Below are 25077 nucleotides of genomic sequence, written 5' to 3'. Positions count from 1 at the left end.
ACTGATCACATGGCCGGGGACGCCGCGGCGCTGCGGGCGTATCATTGTTTTCCCTCGCCGCGGCGGAACGATCACAACGCACCATCATTTATGTTAATGAGCGGCTGAGTGATTAATAAGCTGCATAACGACCCTCTCCGGAGGCACAGCTGTCGCTGCCCGGGAAAAAAAAAAGTGCCGTCACGTAAGACCGTGCCAATGTGTGCAAGCTAGGGTGTGTGTGTGGTGTTTATGTAATAATGTGACGATATACTGTATGTATGTATGCATTTTATTGCAGTATTAATAGTCATAAAAGTAGTGCTGTACTTTCAGCAGTAGACAGACAGACAGACAGACAGACATACCTTACCTCGTTCCTTTACTTCCTTACTTGCTTACTTGCTTACTTCCTTACTTACTTACCTACTTCCTTACGTACTTCCTTCCTTCCTTCCTTACTTACTTACTTACTTACGTACTTACTTACTTACGTCTTTACTTCCTTGATTTACTGATCCTGCTGGGGAAATCCAGCTTCCATGGCAGTACCGCAGTTCTAAAACACAGGACACATGCAGAAAAAGAGAGTAAAAAAATAAATAATACAAAATAAAAGGGTAAGCAGGTGGTAATGCATGGAGATTATATGAAAAGAGTACCAGAAACCATGCAGGTATATACTACCTACAGGCCCTCAGGACTTGGACTACCTGAGAATCAGTGTGGTGAAAGAGCTATTAACATGTGTAGAGATAATAGTAGTAATAGTGGTGATAGAAATTGTACTATAAGGTTTCAATAGTAGTAGTAGTAATAGGGTAACTGAAACGCTTGCCCCAAAACACACTCGCCCCCATTTTTTTTGTGGTGGTTCTTGTATTCTTGTATTTGTTTTACTGAGGTTAATGTTAGGAATAAGGTTAGGTTTAGGCATAGTTTTACTGAGGTTACGTTTAGGAATAAGGTTAGGTTTAGGCATAGTTTTACTGAGGTTAAGGTTAGGGATAACGTTAGGTTTAGACATAGTTTTACTGAGGTTACGTTTAGGAATAAGGTTAGGTTTAGGCATAGTTTTACTGAGGTTAAGGTTAGGAATAACGTTAGGTTTAGGCATAGTTTTACTGAGGTTACGTTTAGGAATAAGGTTAGGTTTAGGCATAGTTTTACTGAGGTTAAGGTTAGGAATAACGTTAGGTTTAGGCATAGTTTTACTGAGGTTGAGGCTAGGAATAAGGTTAGGTTTAGGCATAGTTTTACTGAGGTTACGTTTAGGAATAAGGTTAGGTTTAGACATAGTTTCACTGAGGTTAAAAGGTTAGGTTTAGGCATAGCTTTACTGATGTTAAAATGTTAGGTTTAGGCATAGTTTTACTGAGGTTACGTTTAGGAATACATGGTGGCGACCGTTCCGAGGTCTCCGGATTTGACCCGGGGCGAGCATGTTTTGGGAGGGGGGGGGGGGGGGTCTTTGTAATAGCTTTAGAACAAGTTGTAGTAACAGGTAGAGAAGTTTTGTAGACTGGTGGTAGAATATATGGACTGTACTTTCAACTATTGTCAATGCATCACAGACACACAGTACATTGCAGGGGGAAATGTATATCCTTCATAACAAGTTAAAACATATGATCACAGTTTGCGAAGGAAGTCTAGCTCCACATCCATCGATATGGTCCAAACAATCTCTGATTGTTTATCTTGTTAAAGAGGCAGGGAAACGAGGAGATGAAACGGTCATTTGTTTTAAGTTGGAAACGCCACAGCCCACAAATAGCTGATACACGTATAGGTAGCAGATCAATGGGAACTTTTGCTCTGCGTCTCAACTGTACACAACACGCTTTGTCAAAAAGCATTATGTCAGGTCTTAATTAATAATGATTTTTCCCGCTTGAATCCTTGATCATTAACAATGGCTTTTTTTGTGAGTTATGATCGGGTTTGATCCTTGCATTCGGCTGCTCATTTGTTTCTGCGTTAACCCATTGATACCTGGAACGCATCTGTGTCACTTTAGATGTCTTTGGCTATTCAAAAATAGCAGATATACAAGCTCATAGCGCGGCACCGAGTGCCGCGCTATGAGCTTGTAGATCTGCTATTTTTGAAAAATCTTGAAAACATTTTTTTTTTACCAAAAACTGTTATGATTTAGATTTTTTTTAAAGAATCGCCTCAGGTCTTAATGGGTTAATTGATTCCTAACAGCATGATTTATGGAGGCTCTGTGTCATTGAGCAACTCGGTTATGATGAATCTGGTAACAGCATGTGGCTCCATATACACTGCTGAGAAGAAAAGTTGGAGGACATGAGGGATAATATAAACAGTGTGCATGCTTTACAAGCTGCATGTCAGGGGGTCCTAAACGCATTATTTTCACAGTGGTTTCAAAGCCTAATCATTCCTGCCAGCTGCACCTAAATTTCAGATTGAGTAAGTCGGGGCTAGCCAAGTGTGGCGGCGAAACTTGTAGATGAATCCAGAATTTATGAAGATAATATTTCAGGCACACATCGGCTTGGGGGGGGACGTTAACCCATTCAAACCGGGAAAGCAGCTGTGTAACCACGCTATCCATGTTTTATACTTTGGCTATTCAAAAATAGCAGCTTGTAGATCTGCTATTTTTGATTTTTTTTTTTTTACAAATCTTTGAATATATATATTTGTAAAGCGAACATTTTTTGTCCCTGGAACAAAACATTTTGAGATGGGGGTCCGCGGCCAAATACATATTTTGGTGGTCCTTGACATGAAAATGTTTGTGAACCACTGTTTATAGCAACATACGTTTTTTCAAAAAACTGTTAGTATTTAGAAGACATTCTGTAGAATCCCTCAGAAGCAAAGATTCGAGTTAAAAACGTTCGCTTTAAAAAATATACATATTCAAAGATTTGCAAACATTTTCACGATTTCCCCCCAAAAAATAGCAGATCTACAAACTCATAGCTTGTAGATCTGCTATTTTTGAATAGCCCCAAAGTATAAGATAACGGTTAAAGCGGCTAACATCTAAAAAATGCACAGACGCCTTTCCCCGGTCTCAACGGGTTAAACTCTACTCAATCCTGAAGCGTGCTGCTCACCTCCCCCGACCCCCCCCACCCACCCCACCCCCACCTTTCCCCCCCTCCCCGCTTTATTTTTTTACAGCCCACTGTCCAGGAATCCATCAGTCTTTTCATGGCCCACGTTCACACCAGTGTCAACCGGGCGAGTGAAAAATACCGGCGCAATGAGAAGCGGCACAATTACACCACCCCCAAGAGCTTTCTGCAGCAGATCCGGCAGTACGGGAGCCTGCTGGGGAAGAGGCGCGCCGCGCTCCACGACAACGTGGCCCGGCTGGAGAGAGGCCTGGAGAGGCTCCGCACCACCGCCCGCCAGGTACCTATATTACCTGTCTGATAGGGCTGCAAAATAGCCATTATTTTATCAGCCATTATTCTATATTGTTGCTCCGAGTGCCACGCAATGAGCTTGTAAATCTGGTATTTTTTACTCGATTAACTGAACAATCGAGGAGCAATTTTTTAAATAATTTGTTCTATTTTCTTTTTATATATCAACTAACCATTTGAAAAGATTGTAATTGATTTGTTATAATTTATTAAATTGATACATCTGATTAACCACTTTGATCTCTTAATTAAGTAATGCCTAATTAATTAATGTAATTAAACCTGGTACCTTTGGGATTTATCTATAGGCCACCTAACACCCTAGTTATTGTTTTATTTTTAGAGTAGCCAATTGTGTCCCCCCCCCCCCTTTTTTCTCCCCAATTTAGTCGTTATGCCAATGAATTACTCCACACACACATTGCTGTGCTGTCACTGCTGTTGTATCCTACTGACTCACCTGCCAGTGAGGAGCCCCCACCAGGAGGACTACTCCTCCCGCCCAACACTCCCTTGACAGGTGTCGCCCCAGCCCATAGGAGTACGTGTAATGACTAATATCAACCTCCCCTCCCGGCTTTCCTCCCCCGAACACGGGCCAATTGTGTTCACACACAGACGCCGGACAAAGCCGGATGCACCACGGTGGATTCGAACCCACAACCTCCGTGGTGGTGGGCAGGGACTTTACCACTGCACCACCCGAGCGCCTTAACGCACCCTAGTTCTTATTGACATTTTAGTGGGGTTGTTTTTTTGTATCACTCTTGAGATCACATTGTAAAGTGTAACTGTTTACTCGGCAATGGTTTGGGTTGTTGAGTCATCACAACATGATCTGCTATTTAAACATTAGATAATAGTAATAGTAATCCATTTAGTGATGGCTTATTAACCATTCGTTGTACAGACTTACCACCATTTGAACTCTTCCAGGTGGAAGATCTAAAAGCCAAACTGGCGTCTCAGGAAGCAGAGTTGACGGTTAAAAACCAGAAGACCGAAGCGCTCATCACCAAGGTGGGCCTGCAGACGGAGAAGGTCAGCCGCAAGAGGGAGGCGGCCGACGCGGAGGCACAGAAGGTGAGACCTACTATTACGATACTGGACTGATGTGCGGCCATAGCTGAGTGGTTAGTGAGCCCGCCTGATGGGGAGACAGAGCTCCTGGTTGTCCCAGGTTTGATTCCAGGGCCAGGCCAGCAATGTGTCGATGTGTGTCCCTGAGCAAGACTCTTAAGCCCTAATGGCTCCCGGGCGCCGTATAATGGCTGCTCACTGCTCTAGAAGTTATAGGTAAATGACATCACTGCTCCTAGTAGTTATAGAATGGATAAATGACATCACTGCTCCTAGTAGTAGTTATAAGGATGGATCAATGACATCACTGCTCCTTGTAGTTTAGGATCGATCAATGACATCACTGCTCCTAGTAGTTTAGGATGGATAAATGACATCTCTGCTCCTAGTAGTTATAGGATGGGTAAATGACATCACTGCTCCTTGTAGTCATAGGATGGGTAAATGACATCACTGCTCCTAGAAGTTATAGGATGGGTAAATGACATCACTGATCCTAGTAGTTATAGGATGGGTAAATGACATCACTGCTCCTAGTAGTTATAGGATGGATACATGACATCACTGCTCCTAGTAGTTATAGGATGGGTAAATGACATCACTGCTCCTTGTAGTCATAGGATGGGTAAATGCAGATCACACATTTCACGTATGTGCACATATACAGTGACAAAAAACACCCCAAGGAGTTTGGACCAATATTATTATTTCATTATTATTGTTCTCAGTCGCAACGACGATGATTTCAGTCATTTGGGTTCCATAGAAGTCAGCATGTCTTCTATGGAAGCATGTCATGTCATTTAGTCCTATGATATCATGGAGGATACAGATGTAGATCCTTTATGTCATGTGTTTTGGGTTCAGGTTGCTGCCATCCAGGCAGAGGTCACAGTGAAACAGAGGGACTGTGAGACTGACCTGGCCAAGGCAGAGCCAGCCCTGGAGGCAGCCAACACAGCACTGAACACCCTCAACAAGGTCTGTCTGTCTGTCTGTCTGTCTGTCTGTCTGTCTGTCTGTCTGTCTAGTAGTTTTTAGTCATAGTCCTTTGAATACAATTCCATGTAGTCATATCATAACAATGTTGTTACAGTGCCAAATCACAAGTTTTTCTCAAGAGACCAACATTTACCCCCCCAGAGCATTAATATTTGACGACAGTGGCCAGGTAAATAAATACATACGGGAAGAAACCTCGAGCAGAACCAGGATCTATAGGGTGGGCGACCATCTGTCTCCACTGTGTTGAGGGAGAGAGAGAGAGGGGGAGAGGGGGGAGAAAGAGAGAGGGAGGGACATGATGGGCAGCAATAACGATAATAACTACAACAGTAACAACTATGTCTTTAAATGTGACTGCAGACCTTATCATTGTACACTGACCTCAAGGGGAGGTTCATGGACACAAAGACATGCAGTACATCGTTGCTGTCGGGTGGAAACCTCTTATTTCCACATTTTCACTTTTTGTGCTTTTTTCATAAATTAACTCCCTACTAAGCGTCAAAAGTAGCAGTATGCGCCACGCTTCGAGCTTGTAGATCTGCTACTTTTTCTTCTTTTTTTTATCCCCTCCTCCCATCCTTCCTTCTCCAGGTGAACCTGACGGAGCTGAAGACCTTCCCCAACCCTCCGGCGGCGGTCATCAACGTGGCGGCGGCGGTGATGGTGCTGCTGGCTCCGCGTGGCCGCGTGCCCAAAGAGAGGAGCTGGAAGGCGGCACGAGCCTTCATGGGCAAGGTTAACCCCTCGTCACCCTGTCATTCACACACCAGCCTGATTAACGCCCATCCAATCTGTGTGCCAGCCTTGACCCCGTGACCCTGACCCTCCAGCCTATGGCTAGCTCTCCCTCTCTGTGAATAAGCTCGCGTATGATTGGAGCAAATCAAGTTTTACTGTTTGACCTTTAGCAGCTTGACCCATTAAGAACTGGAACGCATCTGTTTCATATTTAGATTTGAGCTAAAAAGCATTATTTTACACTTTGGCTATTACAAAATAGCAGATATACAAGCTCGTAGCGCGGCACAGAGTGCCGCGCTACAAGCTTGTATATCTGCTATTTTTGAAAAATCGAGAAAAGGTGTGCACATTTTTCAATATATATTTTAAAGCGAATATTTGTAACTCAAATCTTTGCTTCTGGCGGTCCCTGGAACAAAATATTTTGAAATGGGGTCCGTGGCCAAATACATATAATTTTGGGGGTCCTTGACATGAAAAAAGTTTGAGAACCACTGACAGCAACGGTTTTATTCAAAAGACTTATTTAGAAGACATTTTGTAGAATCTGTCTGAGGTCTTAATGGGTTAAAGGGAAAGTTCACCCCCAAAATGACTTCTATCGATTTGTCACCCCAGTAGTTTTTTTTGGAGAGGGGGCGGGATTAATGGACTGTGACATCAAGTCCACGGGCCAATCACAGCACTTTTCTGAGCCTAATTATTCAGAAAACCCCAGTCACAGAAAATCCACTGAATGTTCAAAGTTCAGTTTTTTTGGGTGTAATTGCGATCAGAACATTTTTTTTTTGTTTAATGTCATTCATTTGACTCTTGCTCTTGCTCCCAGCCTCAGTGCAGTATCAGTGCATGATGTGTGTCCTGTCCTGTCCAGGTGGATGACTTCCTGCAGGCCCTGGTGTCCTACGACAAGGAGCACATCCCAGACAGCTGTCTGAGCGTGGTGAAGCAGCACTACCTGAGGAACCCAGAGTTCCACCCGGACCTGGTCAGGACCAAGTCCACCGCCGCCGCAGGGCTCTGTGCCTGGACCATCAACATCGTCCGGTACTACGAGGTTAGTGTCGTGAGCCAGACTGTTTCCTCCCACAATGTTCAAATGCTTCCAGCTGCTTAATGGATATTATTCTAGAATAAATGTATAAAGGAGTAGTTTACCCAAAAAATGACTTATTTTCTATCAATCACACACCTCATGAAGCATTGAATTCATGGAGATTTTTTTTCTCGCATTCCTATGCCAATAATTTGATGACCGACGGAGTCTCTTACCGGATACATTAGCATCTTTCCGCCGGTAATTAAATTATTGGCTTAAAAAACAAAAAATGCAATTGATAGAAAACAAGTAATTTTCTGGGTGAAATATATTATACAATATATTTTTGTTAATGGAAATGAACAGATGACGGCTTCCGTTCTCGGATTTCGCGAGGTGTAGTTCCTGACTCTATACGGCATTCAGAGATTGTAGAATAGTTGTCTACTGCTAGGTCTTGAGTCAGACAACACAGTTTTGTATAGTGTGTAGCAAAAAAATCCTGAAGGGGTCGTCAACAAGTGTCATTTGGTAGCGGCGGACATCTTGGTGGGTCATAAACAGCTTGACTTAACATTGCCCACCAATATGTCTCCAGCTACTATGCCACGCCCTACAAAAAACAGCTAACGTAGCAAATATAATAGTGCGTTTCCAGCTTGTAGATCTGCTACTTTTGCTTTTTTTGTATTTGAATCCTGGAAAGTAACAGTTTTGGACAGTTCGGTTTCGGTTTCCACCCGACAGACAATATTTAAAAATAACATCATCACATTATTTTTTTTAATAATGCCTGTGATTTCAAATTTGACACTAATTGTTCCTTTTCATGAACAGGTGTATTGTGAGGTGGCTCCCAAGAGACTAGCTTTATCTCAAGCTAATACAGAGCTGGAAACGGCCACAGCCAAGCTGCTGGCTGTTCAGAAGAAGTTGGAGGTCATTATTTCATGCTACTTTACATTTCCTGGTCAAACCGTTTTAACACTCTTTTCCAGTAATAGAAAAGTATTTTTTGTTGAAATAAAAACAATATAAACTCTCTATGCTTCAGTAGTAGTAGTAGAAGTGTATGAACCTTGATGTCATAGTGCCTTTTTCGGGCTGTCTCCTTTTGGATTAATTGATACATTTTGGTTGGTCTTAATCAACACATTTTGTGTTATTTTAACAGATGTGTTGATTAACAACATGTACCCTCGCCTCACTATTCTAGGGTGAAGACATTTGGTGTAGTATAAGGGACATATTATAGTATAGGGCCCTGGGGATCCCATCCCGGTCAACAAAATGTTTATGTGGTTAAATCAACTAATCGACAAATTCCTGTCGATGGTTATTAAATGAATGTGCCTTCATAGAAAGTGTTACCAATGTCTTTACTTGAGCCGACAGCCCTTGTTTGTTTGTTTGTATGTATTGTTTATGTTCCGTATATGTCTGTACAGGATCTGGACGTGAACCTACAGAACCTCACATCTCAGTTCCAGAGAGCCACCGCAGAGAAGGTCATGTGTCAGGAGGAGGTGTCCCGCACCAACCAGACCATCTCACTGGCCAACCGGCTGGTCCAGGGCCTGGAGGTACGAGGGAGGGCTGACCCCTGGCATAGAGTTAACTGACCCCTGGCATAGTGTTGACTGACCGCTGGCATAGAGTTAACTGACCCTGGTATAGAGTTAGCGGGCGGGACCAGTGTTGTCCAATGTAAAACTCGAGTCACCTCCTGACTTGCCTACGTAATGGAAATACGAGTCAAATTGGACTCGTATTTGCAGACTTAGTAGCGAAGTGAGAAAAAGACGAACGTAGCGAATCAGGCTGGATTCCAGGCTTAGCATGTTGTCACAGCCGGGTGGAAACGTTGTACGTCCAAGACTATTACTTTTTCAGGAGATGGAGAGAACCTGCGTTCAGAGGCGCTGACTGGCCCTTAAGGGTCTGGGGGACCGTTTTTCAAGAGCTAATGTGGAGCTCCCCACATCCACAGCTCTTGTTAATGCTTTTACTTTGTTCAATATTGAATTAAAACCCACAGACACACACATTCTTTTGCTGATCTACAAGCTCACAACACGTCGCATTTTGTGCGAGACTCTCGCACGGCGAAGTCGGGCATACATAAAAAAAAACTAGAAAACGCTAAAAAGTTGTCTCTGTCGGGTGGAAACCTCATATGTACAACACTGTTACTTTTCAGGATTCAAATTCCAAAATAGTAAAAGCAGCAGATCGACAAGCTTGTTTCGAGCTTGTAGATCTGCTACTTTTGATGCTTTTGTGTGACGTTGTAGTATGATCAAGTAGGGCCTTAATTTACTTAATTTACCTCAACAAGTTAGTGCCAAACTATGGAGATACGAGGTTTGTGCGCGACAGTGAGGATGTTTGGGTTGGGGGTTGGATTGGAGACATGGTGGAGAAGGCTGGACCACAGCAAACGCATGGCTGACCTGCATGGGCAACATGGCAGACTGAACAGCAAGGGACAGGCGGTGAGAAGATGGCTATGCTAACACCATCAGTGGTGGGAAAAAGTGCTAATTGTTTTACTTAAGTAAAAGTATCAATACCGCAATGTAGAAGTACTCTGTTACAAGTAAAAGTCCGGAATTAAACATTTACTTGAGTAAGAAAAGTATTGGTATGAAAATATACTTAAAGTACCAAAAATAAATGTACTCATTATGCAGAATGTCCCAATTCAAGTTGTATACAAATATTTCAAAAATATGTCTCGAAATATATATTATCGAAATCTAAAAAGTAACTAGTAACTAAAGTTTTCAAATAATTGTAGTGGAGTAATATTTGCCTCTGAGATGTAGTGGATTAGATAAGTAAGAGTACTGAAAATTGTAAATACTCCAATATAGTAAAAGAATACCTAAAAATTGTACACAAGTACAGCACTTGAGTAAATGTACTTAATTACTTTACACCAGTGAACACCATGTCGCTGTTTCCCCTTCATGTCTATGAGGCAGCAGTCATGTGACAAGGTTCGAGCTTGTAGATTTGCTACTTTAGCTATTTTTGAATTTGAATCCTGAAAAGTAACAGTTTTGGACATGGAGGTTTACACTCGACAGAGACTGTGTGTGTGTGTGTGTGTGTGTGTGTGTGTGTGTGTGTGTGTCTGTGTCTGTGTGTGTGTGTGTGTGTGTGTGTGTGTGCGTGCGTGCGTGCGTGCGTGCGTGCGCGCGCGCGTTTCACAAGGATGCATGCATATTAACACTCATACTTCGTCATTATTTAGTCTTAAATGTACTAGCTCATAAAACTCGGCCCATTTTTACAACATTAAGCGAACTTAAATGGGGCCATTTATTACTTTAGTCCAAACATCATCCACCGTTTCCATCTCGTCTTCCCACTCAGGCATGGTATGATAAGTGTTCCTCTGAAGCACAGAGCTGATACACTGTAGGTTTGCTAATGTGAAATAAAAAATTCTCTCTCTCTCTTTTGGTGGCCATTTTATCCATTTCGACGTTCTTGTTTCCAGAAAATAAATGCGGCTCTCATTGGAACAGCTTGGCTTTTAAAGGATATCAAGATAAATGTTTTGTCTTTATGGCATTGACCTGGAAGCGATAGTGTTTGGACTAATAAATCAGGCCGTCTATATTTAATCATTAGCTTACCTCAAAGGCCTCAACAGCTGTTGGAAATTAACAACGTCTCACAACCCCCAGACTGAGTGATATTACAGGCAATCCATAATGCATTAGAGTAAAATTATAGTGATTTTTAACTGTCTGGGAATTTATTATGCGACATATTCTGGACCCACGGCCCCTTGTAAGGAAATGGCACGCGTGATTTATCGTAGCAAGGGGAGGGGCTGTCACAGTCACAGTATTGAAGGCTTTAAATGGATGCTGAGTTGATGCTCGCCGAGTGGATCGGCGGGCAAACTTTCAGAGGGACTTTAGTGGGAATTACGCTTGTGTTGTTTCACCTGCTTCTATCATGATAAACCACCGGGGTCAGGACATTTCATCAGTGGTGTAAAGTAACTAAGTGCATTTACTCAAGTACTGTACTTAAGGGCGGTTTCACACTATGGTCCCGGGTGCGCACTCCAGGCCGCTTGGCAGGTGTCGCGCTATAGTGTGAATGTTGCGCATCGTTCCCCGAAACGGATCACCGTTCCGTACCCGAAACCACCTCGGGAGGTAGTCTTGGGTGCGATTCTTGCGTCCTCGGGTACGGTACGCTGCAATGTGAAAGCAAGCGTACCGTTTAACGGAAGTGGCCCGCTATTTGTAATAGGTGACGGTATATAAACTCGACAAAAACAGTCAACAAAAACACGTTGCAGATCAATCCACAGGGGTTCAACCATGGCCGGATCCCGCGGGTTAATTTCATAATTAGATTATAAAATGAACCCGCGGGATGATGAAAGATTTAGTACTGCATCATCCCGCGGGTTAATTTTATCATTACATGACCAAATGAACCCGCGGGATGATGCGCTAAAACCCGCAATATTTATATATAAAACTTTTTTTTTAAATTATATAAAACATTACATACAGAAATAGAATGAGAGCGCGAGAGATAGAAAGAGAGGCTGTGTGTCGGCCATATAAGGACAGCAACAATATATATATATATATATATATATATATATATATATATATATGTGACGGTGGCCAGGTTGTCACATGTAACTTGCCACTTCTTTTTAGAATGCTGACACTCTTTACTTTGTCTCAATAATAAATAAATAACAATACACATTAAACTCACAACAATAAAATATCAGTTGCACGGTAAAGTGCGGGGTGCGTAATTACTGTGAGAATAATACTGTTTGTTAGGTACTGCAAGACTACGCCACCTTTTTATTTAAGAGGTAGGGTCCTCTGTAACACTCTTTCTTAGGCTATTCACAGGTTCGAGTTTACCCAGGTAAGTACAATACTTTTAAATGAGAACAACACTTCAACACATATCCCTTGGAGAAAGCTGGACGGAAACAGGTTTGTATAAAAAGGTAATCTATTTTATTAAGCTAATACAGTGGCGTCTATAAGCCATAAAATATTGAAAAGCATAAACAAAATATAACACTAATTCTAAAACCTCAACCTCCTAATGCGCCCACTAACTAACTAAAATACAGGAATACAGACAATCACCAAACACTAAAAACAGACAGGGCTTGTGCAAACTATAGCAAATAAATAATGAATTTAGCGTTAAAGTGCCAACTATTACTGAAGCAGTAAAGTGCCAAGTGCCAATTCAATTGCTATATGTCATATACTCATCACGGTTCAATGCAAAAGGTGGGAATGTCCTTATATGGGATTTAACTGGAGCGGGGGTTTAGGCCAGGAATCACTGTCTCTTCTTGTCTTCGTGCGTATTGCCTGCAATCATAGAAACTAGAACCAGTTCATCTGTTCAGGTATATTTCACATATGAGGTTTAGGACCGTGGGTTTATAAAGGTAACGTTGCATAGAAGGACACTTACACGCCCGCCAGACTGTACGTCTGGCTTTGAGGGTGTGAAGCGCGCAACGTTATCGCCACTGGACCTCTCCTCCGTTCCTTGGTTCGTCTGTCTGTCCTCCCCGTCTCTGCTGCTACTGCGCCGTCTGCTCACCGTCCGCTGCTGGTGGCTTGGTACGTGCCGCGATCACTGTATTCCCCACCTCTGCTCCGTGGTATGTCTGCTCCTCCTGTGCACAACCGTCCCTTCTGGCTGTCACTTCCACACTGCCCTGTATGCCTGTCTCTCTGCTGTCCAAGTGGCTCGCGCTCACTTTTGAATAAGGTGGGCCACACCCTACTCCGCCCTCATTCGCTCTGCCACCAGCGTGACCTGGGGACATTGGCCGTCCGCTGTCACAAGGCCAATGTCACACAGCCTATAGGGGAGTCCAATGTCAAGTGGCTCGGGGACCGGGGGGAAATACATTGTCAACCATAAAACATGCAGTGCAGAAATATAGTTAAGAGAATGATGTTTTTAAGTGCGTAATACAGGTTTTTCATCATCAATAAAAAATGTTACAATTTGGTTTCACCCCCCTGCTTTGACCCTGTCACATCCCCCCCCACTTTTCCGTTGCCAGTCCCTGCAACTGTCCCTAATCATGTCCATACCTCTGGGGTGGCTGGCCTATATTTGCTCTTCCCGAGCGCCGTGGCTCATCTGGTGCTCTCGGGACGGAGAGAAACCCATAATACTGCGGCGTTGTTGCTTCTACCTGCTCGGGCTGCACTACAGCTGGGGGGTCCTCGTGGGGCGACCTGGGGGCTACACACACTTTCAACGCATTTCTATGTATGGTCTTTTCTCGCCCCCCCTTCTCGGGTCTGACTCGGTACACCAACCCCGTAGCTCCCACCTGTTCCATCACTGCGTAAGGCTCGGGGTCCCACCACGTACTCAATTTCCCCTGGCCATCTCTCTTCCTATTTCGAATCCACACTCTCTCTCCTGGTAATAGGGGTGTAATACCGGCCCTACGGTCATAAACCTGCTTTCTCCTCTTGGCCGTTTCTCCCATCCTCTCCCCTGCGGTCCTATAAGCTGTCGCCATTCTCTGTTGGTGGTCCTGTACCCAGCCACCCACTCCCATGCGCTCTTGCGCTGACTGCACTCCTAACTGGACATCTATAGGGCGCCTCAAATGTCGGCCAAACATTAAGTAGGCGGGGGCATAACCCGTAGCACCATGGATCGTGTTGTTATAAGCATGAACTAACTCGGGTAAGTGCTCATTCCATCTTCCTTGTTTATCAGTGTCTAGTGATCGCAACATGTTCAGTAATGTCTGATTAAATCGTTCCACTCCACCGTTCCCAGCCGGGTGGTACGGAGTGGTGCGACTTTTTGCAATACCATAAGTCTGACATAAATGGTGCATTAACTCGGACTCGAAGTTGGGGCCTCGATCTGAGTGGAACCGGGCCGGACAGCCGAACGGCTGGATAATATGCGTCCATAACGCACGGACAGTGGTGTGCGCAGTCTGGTCTCGGGTGGCAATAGCCCAACTATAACGGGTGAATAAGTCAGTAGCTACCAGAATGTTTTGCCACGCATCAGCAGGCCTACCTAATGTGAGGAAATCAATGGCTATTACTTCTAGTGGATATGAGACTTCAAAGGGTTGTAAGGGGGCCCGAGGCTCTGACCTGTTCCTCTGTAGGCTGCAGGCGACACAACCCTGTTGTAACTGACGCACCGCTCCCTCCATGCCTGGCCAATAGAACCGACGTCGCAGCTGGGCCAAGGTCCTCTCCAACCCAGCATGCGCCGCGGCCGTGTGGATTCCTCTCCATACCTCCTCTCTGCGTGAACCTGGACAAATGATCTGTGAGTATTGTTCTTTGGTATAAGGATCGGTCACCTTCCTATATAACACATGATTTCGTATAATCAGTTTGTTCCACTGGCGTAACAGTTGCCGCGCTCCCCGAGTCCAATTCTTCCTCTCCACCATATTAGGGGCTCTCCCCCGTTCCACGCACCTCTTCACCACCTGCACATCTGGATCCCGATCCTGCGTCTCTCTCCACTCATCCTCCCGGGCTGCTGGCGTCGATTGTACAGCCGCCACATCTACAGGCTGCACTGGGAACCGCGATAGGGCATCAGCGTTGGCGTTGTTTTTGCCCGGTCGATACTTGATGTCAAAAGTAAACGACGCAAGTTGAGCAGCCCACCGTTGTTCCACAGCTCCCAATCTAGCCGTTTGGAGATGCGCAACAGGGTTATTGTCCGTGAATATTGTGAATCGAGCGCCAGTGAGATAATCTTTAAACTTCTCGGTCACGGCCCATTTAAGGGCCAAAAGCTCCAATTTGAACGAGCTATAATTTGCGTCATTCTGCTCGGTCGGGTGGAGACTGCGGCTTGCATAAGCTATTACACGTTCGTGACCGTCTTGGACCTGGGCTAGAACCGCTCCCAACCCACGGCCACTCGCATCAGTGTAAACCACAAAAGGCTGTGTATAATCCGCATACGCTAACACCGGGGCTTGTGTGAGGGCACTCTTTAACGCATCAAACGCCCGCTGGCACTCCGAAGTCCACTCGACTTTACACTGGTGGGATTTTACGTCATTTGGGATTCCTATCAATAAGTTGTTTAAGGGTCGTGCTATAGCAGCAAAAGAGGACACGAAACGCCTATAGTAACCCGCTAGACCTAGAAACGCGCGGACCTCGCGGACCGTTGAGGGTGGTGTCCAGTCCCGCACTGCCACCACTTTCTCCGGATCGGGCCGCACTCCCTCTTTGTCCACGACATGGCCCAGAAATTGCACTTCCCTCCGCAGAAGTTTGCATTTGTCTAACCGCAGCTTCAGTCCATGTCTCCACAGGCGTTGGAAGACGAGCTCGAGGTGCTGTAGATGAGAGGAGAAGTCAGGTGAATATACTATAATGTCATCAAGATATACCAGCAAGGATTCTGTCACCTGACCACTCAGACACTGCTGCATCAGCCTCTGGAACGTCGCGGGCGCATTACAAAGCCCGAACGGCATGCGTTGAAACTCGAACAGGCCCAGCGGGGTCGTAAAGGCGGTCTTCTCCCGGTCCCGGGGATCCATTCCTACTTGCCAATACCCGCTGGCCAGGTCTAACGTGGAGAACCATTGCGCCTTCGTCAGGCTGGTGAGCGTCTCTTCTATCCTGGGTAGGGGGAAGGCGTCCTTGTGCGTCACGGCGTTAAGTTTCCTGTAGTCGACGCAGAACCTCCAGCTGCCATCTTTCTTCTTGACCAGTACGATAGGTGCCGCCCACGGACTGCAACTCTCCTTGATGACTCCCTTCTCCAGCATCTCATTCAGGAGGGTCTTCATCTCCCGGTACATGGAGGGCGGCAACGGCCGGTGTCGCTCTCGTATGGGTGCCGCGTCTCCGGTCGGTATCTGGTGTTGCACGACGTCCGTCCGTCCGAAATCCTCGTCATGGATGGCGAACACCTTCTTCCACCGACACAACATCTCGTGTAACTCTCTCTTCTGCGCCTCCGGCAGGTCATCACGCTCCGTCAACACTTCCATCTCTTCGGGCAGGGTCTTCAGTGGTCCATCATCTTCCACACTGATTACGGCCACTTCCACCTCTCCGTCGGTCCCCAGGGACAGGCTCAGGTCCCTGCCGCCTCGGACATCCGCTTCTTCCACCGGGTACAGCCTCCCCAGCTTCTGGTGGCGGTCCAGGACCAGACTATATGCGTGTGGGTTGCACACTCGTATGGGAACACGTCCGTGGCGCACCGTGACGAGGGCACGGGCCACTCCCAAATCTTTTCCATCCGGCAAGGCTTCCATCAAGGCCTCGTAGTCCGCTCCATTTGGTCCTCTCCAAGCGCGGCCCCAGATCATCACTTCACTCTGCGCGGGGATTCGAATCTTCCGCCGGCCGACCGGCCACACATAACCGATGGACCCATCTTCGTTCGTCACTGCCTCCACCCTCCTACAGGTGGCGAATGCGTCCTTCCACAGCGTCCTTCCCTGCTGACATGGAAACACAGGCCTCCCAGGCCATTTAAAGAGGGCATGCCATACAGCGTTCACGACATTCATCCCAATAATCAGCGGTTGAGTACAATGTTCATCTTTCACGATTACAACTCCTCTCCCTGGGATCTTCATTCCCTCCAGCTCTAGGTCCAATATGGCATAGCCAGTGTACGGTAAGTCAAGACCATTAGCGGCGCGTAATTTAAAAACAAGGGGCCCATTTCCCAACGTTAGGTGTGAGAATTTTTCCTCAAATAAGCTTTGCTGCATTAATGTGACTTGTGACCCAGTATCCAGTAACCCCCTTAAGTGGACTCCTCCCATAGTGATCCCAATAGTCGGACAGTCCCCAATAAACACTTCATTAGCCCTTGATCTGGCGAGTGCGCGCTGCACCCCTGTCTCCCGGACCTCGGCGACAGGGCGTACTAGTTTAAATGATTGGGGTCAGATTTACAAAAGCGAGCAATGTGCCCAGACTGCCTACAGCTCCTACAGATCGGCCTACCTCCCTCATCCCACTCGTTGCGTTGGTACGGCTCCCGGCGTCGTTCAGATGGAGGCGAACCGCGAGGTCGTGTATCGGTGGTGTTGGGTCGAAGGAGCGGTCTGATCTCTTTCATGAGCTCCTGCGTAAACCCCTGCATTTGCGATTTGACGTCTTCCATAATCTCCTGTTTCAGTTTCTCTCTCCATTCAGATTCCTGTGAGGGTGTTGGGATAGAGACAGGTTTAACAGCATGGCACAAGATTTCAGCAGTCCCTTCTCTTCTATGTTCAGTGTCTAGTAGGAAGGCCTCATTTTTTAGGGCGGCGAAGTCTTCTGTGGGGTTTCGACGGGCATATATTCTTAAGGCTTGACCCAGAGGGCCTTCAGACAGTCCTACAAGTAACTGCTCTCGCAGAATGGCATCGGAGGGAGCGGTGTCTGGGTCGAGCCGCCGCAGCCCGCAGAACAACTCTCTAAGCCTCAAAATATAAGCCTGCACACTTTCGCCTGCGCGTTGCGCACAGCCATAGAACAAGGCACGAGCTTGGGAAGCAGAAACAGATGTTTTATACAACGTGTCTAAACATTTAAAGACTTTGGCCACTGTATTGCGATCTTCCTTGTCAATTACACTAATTTGTCGCTTAGCTTCCTCAGTAAGGGTCTGTACTACAAAAGCAACTTTTTTCTCCTCTGTTAAATCCTGAGTGCCCAATAATCCTTTAATCTGTTCTCTCCATTCCCTGTATTTCTCCTCACCTTCTATGCCCGAAAACTTAGGTAGCCACGGTGCCCCTGGATACACTGGCATCATCATCATTACTTTCTTGATTCAACCAAACAAAACAAAACAAAAAGCAGCAAAACAGCAAAATTTCGATACAGTTTCTCTTAGGGATTTTGTGTTGTTCTCTACCCAGTCCTGCCGCGCTACGCCAAATATGTGACGGTGGCCAGGTTGTCACATGTAACTTGCCACTTCTTTTTAGAATGCTGACACTCTTTACTTTGTCTCAATAATAAATAAATAACAATACACATTAAACTCACAACAATAAAATATCAGTTGCACGGTAAAGTGCGGGGTGCGTAATTACTGTGAGAATAATACTGTTTGTTAGGTACTGCAAGACTACGCCACCTTTTTATTTAAGAGGTAGGGTCCTCTGTAACACTCTTTCTTAGGCTATTCACAGGTTCGAGTTTACCCAGGTAAGTACAATACTTTTAAATGAGAACAACACTTCAACACATATCCCTTGGAGAAAGCTGGACGGAAACAGGTTTGTATAAAAAGGTAATCTATTTTATTAAGCTAATACAGTGGCGTCTATAAGCCATAAAATATTGAAAAGCATAAACAAAATATAACACTAATTCTAAAACCTCAACCTCCTAATGCGCCCACTAACTAACTAAAATACAGGAATACAGACAATCACCAAACACTAAAAACAGACAGGGCTTGTGCAAACTATAGCAAATAAATAATGAATTTAGCGTTAAAGTGCCAACTATTACTGAAGCAGTAAAGTGCCAAGTGCCAATTCAATTGCTATATGTCATATACTCATCACGGTTCAATGCAAAAGGTGGGAATGTCCTTATATGGGATTTAACTGGAGCGGGGGTTTAGGCCAGGAATCACTGTCTCTTCTTGTCTTCGTGCGTATTGCCTGCAATCATAGAAACTAGAACCAGTTCATCTGTTCAGGTATATTTCACATATGAGGTTTAGGACCGTGGGTTTATAAAGGTAACGTTGCATAGAAGGACACTTACTCGCCCGCCAGACTGTACGTCTGGCTTTGAGGGTGTGAAGCGCGCAACGTTATCGCCACTGGACCTCTCCTCCGTTCCTTGGTTCGTCTGTCTGTCCTCCCCGTCTCTGCTGCTACTGCGCCGTCTGCTCACCGTCCGCTGCTGGTGGCTTGGTACGTGCCGCGATCACTGTATTCCCCACCTCTGCTCCGTGGTATGTCTGCTCCTCCTGTGCACAACCGTCCCTTCTGGCTGTCACTTCCACACTGCCCTGTATGCCTGTCTCTCTGCTGTCCAAGTGGCTCGCGCTCACTTTTGAATAAGGTGGGCCACACCCTACTCCGCCCTCATTCGCTCTGCCACCAGCGTGACCTGGGGACATTGGCCGTCCGCTGTCACAAGGCCAATGTCACACAGCCTATAGGGGAGTCCAATGTCAAGTGGCTCGGGGACCGGGGGGAAATACATTGTCAACCATAAAACATGCAGTGCAGAAATATAGTTAAGAGAATGATGTTTTTAAGTGCGTAATACAGGTTTTTCATCATCAATAAAAAATGTTACAATTTGGTTTCACCCCCCTGCTTTGACCCTGTCACATATATATATATATAAAAGAAATGTATCTTATGAATTTCTCTTTCATAAGATACATACATGTGCCAGATAATCCCCACACCAAGAGAGTAAAAAAAGAAAAGACGTTGGATTGATGTACTTTATTTAGACATGAGAAACAGCAGTCTGTGCCTTGACTTCTGTGCGCTCACTGGGTACATCCACACATGCCCGTACGCTAGCGTGCAACGGTACGCTACGTGACGGTAGCCCCGTCCACTCCCATGTTAAAAAAACCCCGGAACGGTACTTCCGGTTTTAAACTTAACATGGGAGTGGATGGGACCTCCGGCGTCCGTACGGCAACTTGACGGTGATGTGTGGATGCACCCACTGCGTTGTGCGCTCAGTGCGTTGACTCCCCAACCCTATATTTATGCGCGACCAGCACAAACATTGTTGCATAGTTGATGACGTCTGTGTCCACAGGCGAACCACTATGTGCATGCCGCCACCTATAGGATCGGGGGTATATATGCAAGTGTTCTCTGGTGCGCAAAGATCTTGGCCAATGTGAATGCAGGCCAGCTGGGAGAGGCATACATTAACCACTTCAGCCCTATATATATATTTCGGCCATTTGAAAATAGCAGATCTACAAGCTCAACGCATTGTGAGCTTGTAGATCTGCTATTTTCAAAAGATTTTTATAGATTTGAAAACTTGTGAAATGAGACATTCTGCACAATGAGCACTTTCTACTTTTGGTACTTTAAGTACATTATACAGAGTATTTTTACATGACAGTATTGATACTAGTAAAAAAAATGAGTACCGGTACTTTTACCACCACTGCATTTCATGTAGGCTAGATCACTGCTTCTCAAAGGGGGTGTGGATGGACCCCCAGGGGTCCTTGAGGGGGTTCCAGGGGGTCCTTATAAAAATAAGGAACCCTTACTTTATTTTTCAGCTATTTGAAAATATGGGGGGTCTGTGGCCAAATACAAAATTAATTTTGGGGGTCCTTGACATGAAAATGTTTGATTCTGACATTTGAGATATTTGGATAGTTTTCCTCTCTCTAATTCAGTGGTTCTCAAAGTGGGGTCCTGGGACCACCATGGGGGTCCTTGGGGGTGTTCCAGGGGATCCTCAGCAAAATATTGCATATTGCGATGGGCATTGCCCCTTGAGTAATTAGATGAACTATTTCTAAAATAAATGAAATATTGAAGGTGTTTTTCATTTTACATTTTAGTTATAGAGGGCAATTATAATGCATTAAGGCATATTTGGCTTATTATTCATTTTAAGACTGCAGGTTATTTGAATGTTGATGCCTTGTCCCTGCAGTCAGAGAAGGAGCGCTGGTCCCAGGCTCTGGTGGTCTACGAGCAGCAGCTGCAGACGCTGTGCGGGGACGTCCTGCTCACCTCCGCCTACGTCTCCTACGTGGGATACTTCACCAGGCAGTACCGCCTGGAGCTCCTACACGACGCCTGGATCCCCTTCCTCAAGTCTCAGAAGGTACAGTCCCATATCGTTGCTGTCGGTACAGAAACCTCTTTATCTCCATTTTCTAACTTTTTTGTGTTTTTTTGTAAATTAACGCTCTACTTGATCACACAAAATGATCAAAAGCAGCAGATCCGCATGCTCAAGACGTGGCGCGAAGCGATGCGTTTTGAGCTTGTAGATCTGCTACTTTTGAATCCTGAACAGTAACCGTTTTGGACGTGAGGTTCCCACCCGACATAGACCATTTGCTTTATTTATTTTATTTTTTGCAAAATGTCATGTCTTTATCGCCCTGACTTTCTTCCAGAACATAATATTAAAGATGAGCTGAAATGGTAGTTTGAGAGCAGACCATGCGACCATGACCTCTCATTTTGGGAATTGACGAGTGTCCTACCACTAAAGGGATTAAAAATGTAAAATAAATACAAATAAACTAACTTTAAAAAAACATCATCTGTAAGGGATGGCAGCAATGTGTGTTGACACCTTCTAGTGTCTGGCATAATGAATCCTATAGCTCTGTGTGGAACATTTAATTACACATGCATATGATGAGATTATTGGTTAAACCGGTTACTATCTGCTGATGTCATCAGGCATTACATTTTGGTTTAGGAATTAATTAAGAGGCTTTTTATATCATAATATTGCACACAAAAAATGACATTAACTGCTGTAAAAGGGTGAAAAACATATTTTTTTCATTTCTGCTTGCTGTTAAAGCCCCCCCCCCCTCCCCCCTTCTCACACACACACACACACACACACATTTATTTTTTTCTAGAAAGAATTCTCTTTTTCACGCGAGTCTTGTGAAAAAATGTTGATGCATCTGTTTTTGAGGCCAGATCCTGGCATGCTGCACCAGAGCACTGAAAAAGTCAAGTGAAAACACATTGGCACGGGCTGGGAGCTGTTTAGAGGGTGCTGTCCTGCCCCTCTATACTGCATGTACAAACATTTACCATAGCATCTGTGCATTGGAACCAAACTGCACTGCCTGCAGAGCACATAGTGTGGGGACATCCTCCCCTCTTTTGTGTGTGTGTGTGTGTGTGTGTGTGTGTGTGTGTGTGTGTGTGTGTGTGTGTGTGTGTGTGTGTGTGTGTGTGTGTGTGTGTGTGTGTGTGTGTGTGTGTGTGTGTGCGTGCGTGCGTGCGTGCGTACGCGTCTACTTGTATTAATATACTTGTGAGGGCGAAATGCCCCCACAAGTATACAGTAGAATTTGAGAAATACACAGTTTGAGGACATGTTTGCAGGTCCTTGCAAGATAAATGGTTGTTTTATTGTTAAAATATATTTTTAGAATTAAGCTTACGATTGGGAAAAGATTGAGGTTGTGGTTATAGATAGGATTAGACATTTACTGGTGAGTTGGCGTTAGAGTTATTCCTGTTTTAATCATAATAATTATAGCAATACATATTATTTATAACTTTTACAAATCACTAAGTGCTACAGGGTTTAAAAACAATGTCATAAAAAAACGTAATCTCAAAACAAAAAAACGTCGGCAACAACATAAGACCCTAGAAAGTAGATTAAAACAAATTAATCTGTTCAATCCGGGAACGTATACAGTACCGTGTCATTTTAGAATTAGGTTTTAAGTTGGTTTAGGGATTATAGATAGAGGTATACCTGATGTATCCTTAGTTGCGCGCTGGTGTCGTGCAGCCGACAAATAGTAGATCTACAAGCTCACAACACGTCGCAGTTTCTTATGGTAAATATGGTATAAAAAATATATATACAAATTGTATGTCTTATTTTCTCAGAGCAGTTTGCACTTAATTAAGGAAGTATTAAGTCATTTTTTTGTATTAGGACATGCAAATATTTAAGGTGATTTTCATTTTAAATGTTACTTGTAGAGGGCAATTGTAATGTATAAGGCTTATTAGCCAGGGATCCTTTTAAATATCTTTATTAATTACAGTTTAACAGGTCAGAGCCCCTTTCCCCTGCCTCTTTCTCTTCCCCTTCGTTATTATGGTTGTAATTTATCTTCCTTTTTCAAAGAAAAATAAAATATGAAACATAAGCAAACATTTTGATGTCCTCACCAGAGTTGCCAGATTCTGTGAGAGAAACAAGCAACCAGGTCTAGGAAAACCAGCCCAAAACAAGCGACTATGGGCCAAATGCGCACTTTAACATACAGTACACATCAGCTATTTGAAAATAGCCGATCTACAAGCTCACAACGCGTCGCATCGCGACGCGTTGTGAGCTTTGTAGATCGGCTATTTTCAAATAAAATCTTGCGGGGAAATTATAATAAGCAGATATGGCAACCCTGGTCCTCACAAGTATAGTAATACAAACTGTGTGTGTGTGTGTGTGTGTGTGTGTACGCGTGCGTGTGTGTGTGTGCGTTCCAAGGTCCCCATAGCCCTGACAGAAGGCCTGGACCCGGTGCTGGTGCTTGCAGATGCCGCCACAGTGGCGGGCTGGCACAACCAGGGCCTGCCAAACGATAGGATGTCCACGGAGAACGCCGCCATCCTGACCACCAGCGAGCGCTGGCCGCTCGTGGTGGACCCGCAGCGGCAGGCCGCCAAGTGGATCCGCGAGCGCTGCGGGCCGGAGCTGAGGGTCGTGACGCTCGGCCAGAAAGGGTGAGAACTTGAACCCCCTCGAACCGACCTATCTGTCTGCCAGTCAGTCACGTGTTAATTACTAAAAGGGCCTGACGCTCATTGGTGTAAAGTAGCTAAGTACATTTACTCAAGTACTGTACTTAAGTACAATTTTGAGATACTTTTACTTTACTGGTGTATTTCCAATTTTCAGTACTTCAGTAGTATTGTACTTTTTACTCCACTACAATTATTTGAAAAATGTAGTTACTAGTTACTTTGTAGATTTTGATTATTATTACAAAACGTACATTAAAGGAGTAGTTCACCCCCAAAGAATCCTTATTTTCTATCAATTACACACCCCATGAAGCCTTGAATTCATGGATTCATTGATTTTTTTTTGGCGCATTCCTAATCCAATAATTTGATATCGGGGAGTATTTCCGGTCGGAGACACAAAGATTCTGCTTTGTGTCTCCTACCGGATACATTAGCATCTTGCATCATGGGGTGTGTAATTCATAGAAAATAATTGTTTTTTTGGGTGAACTACTCCTTTAACCCCTTCAGCCCTAAATACATTTTGGCCATTTAAAAATAGCAGATCTACAAGCTCGTAGATCTGCTATTTTCAAAGGATTGTTATACATTTTATACATTTGAAAACTTACATTTGAAAACTGTAGATCTGCTAATATAGCAGATCTGCTATTTCAAAAATAGCAGATCTACAAGCTCATAGCGCGGCACCGAGTGCCGCGCTATGAGCTTGTAGATCTGCTATTTTTGAAAAATTGTGAAAAAAATATTTTTTATATATATATATATATTTTAAACTGTTTGGATTTAGAAAACATTTTTTGAATCGGCCTCAGGTCTTTATGGGTTAAGAGCGTCTGCTAAATGCCTAAATTGTGATATTTATATTATTTAGAACGATTTAGCCTCTTTCACTTTCACCATAAACATAAAATAAAAGATAAATTGACGTTGTGGTGTTGGTCCATGGTGTGTGTGTGTAGGTATCTGGATGTGATTGACGTTGTGTTGTTGGTCCATCGTGTGTGTGTGTAGGTATCTGGATGTGATAGAGAGAGCGTTGGTGTGCGGTGAGACCGTTCTGCTGGAGAACCTCACAGAGAAGATGGATCCCGTTCTGGAGCCTCTCCTGGCCAGGAACACCATCAAGAGAGGAAGGTCAGTGGTGACTTTCACAAACAACACATCATTGTTAAACCGAAACCACTACTGTACTTCGTTGTTGTCGGGCAGAAACCTCTTATCTCCATATTCTGACTGTTTGTGTTTTTTCGTAAATTAACCATATACTGTACTTAACCCAGAATAAGGACGCTGTAGGGATTCACATGGTTTTACAAAGGCTCAAA

General features: G+C 44.5%; 1 protein-coding gene across 1 annotated transcript in view; it reads left to right on the top strand.

The window, feature by feature from the left end:
* Positions 1–25077, top strand: part of LOC311038733 (dynein axonemal heavy chain 11) — a gene marked incomplete at both ends in the record, with an annotated part of 133044 nt that overhangs the window by 58037 nt on the left and 49930 nt on the right. The window contains 10 exons of the mRNA XM_084048325.1: positions 3142–3375; positions 4326–4472; positions 5337–5450; positions 6069–6212; positions 7093–7275; positions 8095–8196; positions 8706–8840; positions 20934–21107; positions 23490–23725; positions 24764–24886. Coding sequence (XP_083904451.1) covers positions 3142–3375; positions 4326–4472; positions 5337–5450; positions 6069–6212; positions 7093–7275; positions 8095–8196; positions 8706–8840; positions 20934–21107; positions 23490–23725; positions 24764–24886 — 1592 coding nt within the window. The remainder of the gene's footprint in view (positions 1–3141; positions 3376–4325; positions 4473–5336; positions 5451–6068; positions 6213–7092; positions 7276–8094; positions 8197–8705; positions 8841–20933; positions 21108–23489; positions 23726–24763; positions 24887–25077) is intronic.

This window comes from Gymnoscopelus microlampas (genome assembly GCF_963454915.1).
Source record: "Gymnoscopelus microlampas genome assembly, chromosome: 3".
Lineage (NCBI taxonomy): Eukaryota > Metazoa > Chordata > Actinopteri > Myctophiformes > Myctophidae > Gymnoscopelus > Gymnoscopelus microlampas.
This window is presented reverse-complemented; position numbering and strand designations above follow the sequence as displayed.